The sequence below is a fragment of the Thalassophryne amazonica genome, chromosome 17 (genome assembly GCF_902500255.1).
Source record: "Thalassophryne amazonica chromosome 17, fThaAma1.1, whole genome shotgun sequence".
Classification (NCBI taxonomy): domain Eukaryota; kingdom Metazoa; phylum Chordata; class Actinopteri; order Batrachoidiformes; family Batrachoididae; genus Thalassophryne; species Thalassophryne amazonica.
In genome coordinates, this window is record NC_047119.1 from 32,533,414 (window position 1) to 32,541,703 (window position 8,290).

Below are 8,290 nucleotides of genomic sequence, written 5' to 3' on the forward strand. Positions count from 1 at the left end.
ATCTCAAAATCCATAGTGTTGGAACCTGTGAAAATATTTTTTTCATCAGTTGACCTGATAATTTAATGGGTGGTTTACAGTCTGCTGCGCCTCCGCGTTGGCGGAGCTATGCGCTCTACTGAGTCCATCTCTAGCAGATTATTTGATTTTTGATTCTTCCTCCAGACTTTGTCTGCTGATTGGAGCCCCTGGTAATGTCACTGCGGGCGGCTTGTTTAATATTTTTGCAGTAGGTAACGTTTTTTCCTTTGAAAGACCACGCCCTCTACTCCCCCACCACTACTGAAAATTCACAGGACCCTGATCACGCCCGCTAACCAAGCCGGCAGCCTATAACCTCCGCGAGTTTCCACCCATTCCTCCACAGTTGATTCTTTTGCAAGGTATTGTCATGCAAATAAAGGACGCGTAAAATATTCCCCCGGAGCGCAGCGCGGAGCAGAGACTCTCACGGACCGCACGGAGGACACATCCCGGACCACACGGTGGATTTTTCTTTAAACTCTCTTTCGCCGCTGTCCAGCCGTCCATTTGTCACAGGTAAGTCACGCATGTGCAACGGATTGTATCTTTGAAATCACTGACTGTTCAAAGCTCATGGATGTCCGTGCGTAAACGTTTACGCACGGACATCGGAGCTCTTACTCGGGGAGTGTGGCGGAATGCAGCGCTTCGGGAGTCATGCGGACCTTTGTCTCTCTCCTTTTTTTCCTCCTCTGTCTTTCACAGGCACCCTGGCCACATGAGCAGCCGCACTTGCAGGGACGCGTAACCGGGAAACAAGTCGGGGGATCCTGCGTCGGTCCAGCAGCGAGGAGGCTGCCCTGTGGAGACAAAACTTAACCTGGAGGTGTCTCTCCTCTCCATCCCCTGCCTACCTGCTGCTGTTAATGAGAGATCCAGAGGGGGGGAGGGGGGGACCTTGTACATCCAGAGGGTCGCTTGAACGCACCGCTTTATGTTTTTAGGGATTTTAGGATCTCTCGTTAACTTTTTATTGCACACTAAGTGTGTTCTTCCTCTTCTGTCCTTTTTTGGGATATATATATATATATAACTCCTTTTTCTGTTTGAGTGCCTTAATAAGTGGTCATAACCCACCTGTGGCATTGAGCAGAGACACTCGACAGGGGAAGACGATTATTATCAGCTTTAGGGCGCAGGCAGGATTACTTTGTCCTATACCTTCCACCCGAGCTGCAATTATGAGCCAGGCGGACGTGTCGACGTGTTCTGCGCCGCAGAGGGTTTTCCAAGAAGCGGTGAAGAAAGGCAACACCAAGGAGCTGCACTCGTTGCTGCAGAACATGACAAACTGCGAATTCAACGTCAACTCCTTCGGCCCAGAGGGACAGACGGCGCTCCACCAGTCCGTCATTGACGGAAACCTGGAGCTGGTAAAACTGCTGGTGAAATTTGGCGCAGATATCCGACTGGCCAACAGGGAAGGGTGGAGCGCTTTACACATCGCCGCCTTCGGGGGCCACCAGGACATTGTGTTATACCTCATCACCAAGGCCAAGTACTCGTCTGGCGCCCGGTGATCTGTCTCTGCTGTCAGGTAAAATCCAAAACGAGTGGAGAGTGAAACGGCGACACGAAAAGAAAGCCAGGCTCTTGTGAAACAGAACAGTAATTTATAGCTACACAGTTGTGCCAAATTTAAGGAATTAAAAAAAAACTTTGCAAGCATCACCACCACCAACAACCACTGCAAAGCAACCAAACGCGGCGCTCTTTGCGCTCTCGAATCCAAAACGCGGCGCCGCTTTTACGCAGCGCTACTCCGCGAAATTTTTAAATAAAATAAATAAAACGAAACAGCCACGCCGGCCAGTTTTGTCGGTACTGAAGTGTTCCCCTTAAGAGTGTGTGTGTGTGTGTGTGTGTGTGTTTGTGTGTTAACTCTGATCGTGCGCTCCACTCCAGAGGGAGCCGTTCCGTGTGTATGTGTGTGTGCGCATTTGGTGTCCAGCGCGCAGACGCCCCCCCCCCCCCCCCACCCCACCCCACAGTCTCCTCTTCCTCAGCAGGGGCGCAGATTCAACCTGTCATCTTTTTATTTTATTTTTTGTCTTTTAAACTTGTTTTATGTCAAACACGCACTTGATGCTGCACACTGCTGCATGCTGGATTATCCGAAAGGGAAAACGTGTGAACGCGAGAAGAGGAGTTGCTCTCTGCTGCCTTCCCAGAGGTCTGTTTTCGTTCATAAATTGATTTTTTTTTTAATTCACAGAGCAGCATTATATCTGACTGTCTTATCAGATCGTTGTGTAACTTCATGGTTGAAGTACTGTAAACTATAGCTTTACTTTGTTGTTTGAGAAGAGACAGTAGCTGAAATCTTGCCAGGCTGGCGTCCAGTTTTTGCAGGCCAGTGCGACCACTTTGGTCACAGTTTCTTTTTTCTTTTTCCCCATCAAACCTGCTGCTTTCGCTTTGTGCATAAAAGAAAATTTGGAATTCACTTTATAATCTCCTTTCAGTATTTTTTAACATCCTGGTCATCACTGTGAAAGCAGGCTGGTTTTTTTTTTGTTTTTTTTTTTATTATGAAGGTACATTAAGAAGATGCATTTTGAATATGTTGTGGTTCTTCTAAAAAAATCTATGAGAATATAGGGTGATTTAAGCTGCTTCAGACTTGTAGTATAAACTGTCCCGTGTGGAGGTAGCCCCTCTGCCCCCCCCAATCTCTGTATTTGCACGTCCTTGTTTTTCATCCTTCTAAAGGACTTTTCCCCCCTTCTGATAAAAGACTGACAGCTACCTCGACTATAAAGTATTCTCATCTTTTTTTTTTAAGTCTACATTTTCATAATGTTATTTTTGGTCATCCTCTGTCAGACAGACAGACTTCATAGAAGATTCCTGCATCCATGACATGTCCTTAATCCTCATCCTGCACAGATCCTCGGTCGGGACAGTTTATTTTACACTACAACCAAACCACTTCAAGCGTCATTGTGGCTATGTTCACATCATGGTCAGAAGATTTTTTTTATGTGATCGCAGATGTGATTCATACCTGATATCTGGCAGTGTGACTCCTGTGAGAAAAGTCATTTAAAAAGGTGATACAAAAAAGAAGATGACAAAAATCTGATTTGGGTCACTTCATTTGTTAATGTGAACATAACTTTCTACTTTTCTGCATGGGAGGGGTCTACCATGCTCACATTACAGACCTAAGTGACCTGAATCTGATATGATTCTCCCCCTCTCACACGCTTTTTTTTTTTTTTTTTTTTTTGAGTGTGTGAGATGTGTGAATATGATCACTATGACTTTGTTGCATCATACTGGAACCGCTTGCACATGTGGTTCAAAATCTGTCATGTGGCGATGTGAGTCCAGCGAGAGCAGTCAGATCAGAAACTAAACGCTTGTGATGGGTTTTGATCAGGGCTGCCTAGTTTAAGGCCCAAAATCACCTTGCTTTATAACCCCCCTCTGTATTTTAATTGAAAAGCTCTCTGCAAATTAATAAACTGCTGTTAAGCGGATTAAACAGCTGGGTTTTATTTTTATTATTTTTTTATAAAAAAATAGTGTTAATTTTCTATGAAATATAATATGTGTAATTATATGTATGTAATTCACATATTTATTTTTGACCCATGGGCCTTCATCCATATTAATTTATCGCACCTCTTGTTTACACAAAGAAATATCTGTCAAGAAAAAAAACAAAGAAAGAAAGACAGAAAATCACATACAACAATGTGAGTATACCTTTTCAGTAAGTAAGACCCTTTGGCTGCTCCCTTGTTTTTGCTCAGGGTCGCCACAGCAGATGCAAGGTGGATCTGCATGTTTTGGCACAAGTTTTACACCAGATTCCCCTGCTGATGCAACTCCATATTACACGGAGAAATGTGGTAGGGGTGGGGTTTGAACCGGGAACCTTCTGAACTGAAACCATGCACACCAACCACATGGTTTCAGTGTGGACCTTTTTACCTTTCTTTAAAGAAAAATGGTTACAGCCACATCCACACTGCCAAGTGAAACGATCTGCATCAGACTTTCTTGAGATTTTTTTTAATTTTATTTTATTTATTTATTTTTTGTCTTGATTGCTCACCTTAATGCTTGTCATTTTGTTTAATCTGATCATTATTGCTGTAGAAAAATTGCAAGGATCAGGTATGAATCAGATCTCAATCGCAACTTTCAGTTTGACCAATTTGGGCCATTATTTGTCTCCTAAATGAAACACACACAAAAATTTTGGCATGTTGAATAACAGAACAGACCACATCTGTCACATACAAGTAAAAAAAAAAAAAAAAAAAAAAAAAAATCAGGTTCGTCTTGCTTCAGCCAGTAATGTGAACATAGCCTCTCTGCGTTTGTTGCATGCTTTGTGGTCGTTTTTGTTTCAAGGTTTCTCACCTTTCAGTCGTACAAAGGTGAAATATTATATGGCATGACTTATAAATGCAGGGAGTTTTATTGCACAAAATGTGGAGCCTTGTGCGCCCCCGTTGTTTGGATGGGGTAACTGCAGGAGCCAAGGCTATGGAATAGTTACGACTACTGAGCAGGAGGACCCTCTTACTGTTGGACAATGAAGATTCAAAAGAAAAAGAAAAAAAAAGCACGCAACTATTGCAAGATGTCACAGAAAAGGAAAAAAAAAGGAATTTGGTTATAAAATGCCTGCTTTCATTATGGAAAAAGTCGTGGCACCCTAACATTTGTATCAATGCTGCTTGTATGTTCCTTTTGTTGGTATTATTATTATTGTTATTATTTCATAAAAAAAAAAAAAAAAATCAAAAGCTGTTGCTGAACTGACCAACAGTTTAAAACTTCACAGCAGCACCAGTTTGCTTCTGGAGAAGGTGTGCATGCTGGAGAGGGTGTGTGTGATTTGGAAGTAAAATGTGCATGTGTGAGTGTGTGTGTCTGCTTCTCATGGGGCCCAGAGTTGCTGCTGGAATCAGTCTTTCAAACCTGGAACAACCACAAACACCCGAAGCTCCAGATCCACTACAGATTTTTGATCAGGCCACAAATGAAATATGCATCACACATCTTAAACTTGATGGTTTGTTTGTTTGTTTGTTTCCTGTTTTTCTTTGAATATTGCACTGATGACTGTTATTGAAAAGTTGGCTTTTAAGTGTCAACATTTAAAAAAAAATTCTGGATAGAAAAGAAACAAACAAAAAAAAAACAATAAAATGCTATTGTATAAATATATTCTGCAGGCGAAAATGTCCTAATGTGTGTTACTTTGTGGAAAAACATGTTTTTTAAAAAAAACAAAGATGCATGTATTTCTGTGACTGGGTGTATGTATATATACATATGGATATATATATAGCTACACTGATGATAAGTTGAAAATGGGGCACTTTCTTTTCTGAAGTGCTGTCTTCCTTTTTTTTCTTCAAGAGGGGAATATTACATTTGATGGTAAGATCATTGTAACGTGATTTTAAAAAAATTGCACGGTTGTGTGGTTGTTTGGCTTTCTGGGGTCATAACATTTATGACGTATAAGGAGCCAACTGATGGACATGAGTGAGAGGAATAAAAATAAATAAATAAAAAAATAATAATTAAAAAAATGCTGTTTTTTTTTTATTTTACCAAGTTATGTTTCTAATCTTGCTTCATTGCAAGCAACAAGAAACAGCAGATTTTTTTCCATAAATGATGCAGATGTTCCATCATGTTTGATTTATTATTTTTGTTTTGTTCGTATTCTTTTATTTTTGAACGTTTGTAACACTGTGATGATGATGTGACGTCATATGGAAATGAGTGCTGTATTATTTTTGTACGTTTGTGTACAAGCCAGTAAAGAAAATCATTAAAGGCCGATTCTCTGTGTTTGCATACATTTTATCCTCATTGGCAAATTTAATCCAGAAAAGGTTAGTTTGGGGAATAACCCCCCATGTCTTCCAAGCCGGGCCCAACCCAGATTCCCATTCTCTCCTTCTCTCATTCATCTGGCCTCATCCTTTCACTACTGGGATAAAAGAGCGCAGTGCATTGTGGGTAGGCTCAGTTTAAAGAAGGGTCCCCTCCCCTACGTGTGTTGTGGGAGAGTTGGTTTTATGTTACCCCACCACTACCACACACACACACTCAAAAACTTTCCAACAAACTCTTCTGCTGTGCTCTCATTCCAATGTTTGAAGTTTTGCACAAAAATCCAACAAGCTGCTCGTTTGCATTTGCACATTCGTGCACTTTGCTGCTGCTCAGTAGTTTTTGATTAGAACTCCCAACTTACAAGGTGTTTGCTTTTGTTGGATGAAACAAAAGCATTTTTCTGATGTTCCTGTTTTTGTGCAGTTTTCTTCACACACACACACACACACACACACACACACACACACACACACACACACACACACACACACACACACACACACACACACACACACACACACACACACACACACATATATATATATATATATTACTTTGGTTATACATGTGCAAAAAATATTTTTGGACTTCCTTTTGCAGTTAAAAGTGGTTGCAATTTCATCTATATCACTATGTAGAAATTCTCTTGATGTGTTCGCCACCCTTTAGATACGTTCACATTACCATTTGATGTGACTTGAGCTTTTGTGTTTTTATTTATTTATGTCATTTTTGATTTGTCAGGTGGTAAGGATGCAACAGTACATTGCAAATGACTTAAAAATTAATATAAAAGTGTAAATTCAAAATATCCACCCTAAAACCAACTTCAGTGTTGTGGTACATCAGCAGTGTTGTTGTGTGTGCAGAGCGTGGATTTACGTGTCTTTCACTATAAAAGAGCCATTGAATTCTAGCACTATGCAAATGGATGATGCAAGCGATATTTTAGAATATTACTAATGTGAAATTCCAAGATGTAATCTAAACATATAAAGTAATACATGCTGCATTTTCTAATTGCTGGAGCTGGGCAAAGCTGACAACCAATCAGAGTGCATTTTTTAATCACATGTTGAAGTAAAAAATATAATTTATACTTATATTATATAGAAATAATCAGCTAATTGCTGTGTTAAAACGATTTCAAGGTTATGAATATCATTTTTTTTTCTATTTAGTCAAGTGTTGATCATAGTGGATACTGTTGGTATTTGACTTAGTATTTGTAATATTTACAAATAAGGTAATGTAGTTTGAACCATCAGAAAGATAAAATTAAGTAATAGTGATGGACATATATTTGTTTTTATTTCTAAAGTCGGCAGTGTGGCAGCATATTTTTATGTAGCTATTTTGATGTAAGAAAATAAGAAAAGTTGTCACTGTCTGTCTCCCCATGAAACAATTTGTCTGCATTCACATTACTGGTAGAAGTGACTTGATATATGCTAATGATACAGTCCAGAACTCTTTTATTTTATTTTTTTTTATTTTGTGTGCTCAAACACAGAATCGGTTTAGATATTCAAACACATTCTGACGTGAATCGGATTCATCTGTGGTGACGTGGCTGTTGTGAGAACTGTCAGAACAGTCAGGTCTGATAGTTTTTGGATGTGGATCACTGACATATGTGCAGGGGTGGTGGCCAAGTGGTTAATCGCTTGGTTTCAGTTCAGAAGGTTCCGGGTTCAAATCCCACCCCTGCCACATTTCTCCATGTAATGTGGAGTTGCGTCAGGAAGGGCATCTGGTGTAAAACTTGTGCCAATTCAACAAGCAGATCCACCTTGGATTTGCTGTGGCGACCCCAAGTGCAAACAAGGGTGCAGCCGAAGGGACTTACTTTTTATCACTGACATATGTGATGCTAATTCTGATCCCGATCTAGTTTCTGGGGGTGTGACCGCTGGGAGAATGATCCAATCAGAACACAGCTCACATATAAACATGACTGTCTACACACAAACAAAATAAAAAAAATACAATAAAACAATCAGATTAGAGAAAAATCAGATTCATGTAATTGTACTTGATAATGTGAATGTAGCCTTTGTCTATTAGTTAAATAAAAAAATTGTGATTAACTTTTAAGTCATTTATCACTAAAAATTAAATTTGCTTCAGGTTGTCTTGTTTTTTTCTCAGTTGTATTTTCTTTTTCTGTCTCATTTTACTTAATAAAAGTAAATCATTAAGTAAAATGTTCTCTAAGATTAGACAAGTTTAAAGTACCTTTTTGTAAATTTAACCTTTATTTAACCAGGTTAGTCCCATTGAGATCAATCTCTCTTTCACAAGGGAGACCTGGACAGTTACACAGTTTCCAATTCACTTGACCTTTTAAACTAACTCAAACTGTGTTTTATTTTGAAGTGTTGAAAACAAC

At 39.7% G+C, this 8,290-nt stretch overlaps 1 protein-coding gene across 1 annotated transcript; it reads left to right on the plus strand.

The window, feature by feature from the left end:
* Positions 1-293: 293 nt before the first annotated feature.
* Positions 294-5,856, plus strand: nrarpa (NOTCH regulated ankyrin repeat protein a). Its single transcript, XM_034192197.1, has 2 exons — positions 294-540; positions 730-5,856. Exon 2 carries the CDS (start codon positions 1,206-1,208, stop codon positions 1,542-1,544), a length of 339 nt encoding a protein of 112 aa, XP_034048088.1. The 5' UTR covers positions 294-540; positions 730-1,205; the 3' UTR covers positions 1,545-5,856.
* Positions 5,857-8,290: the final 2,434 nt, after the last annotated feature.

What these genes read in the sequence shown, in the direction of transcription:
- nrarpa (XM_034192197.1), top strand. Translation starts at nt 1,206, where the DNA reads ATGAGCCAGGCGGACGTGTCGACGTGTTCTGCGCCGCAGAGGGTTTTC.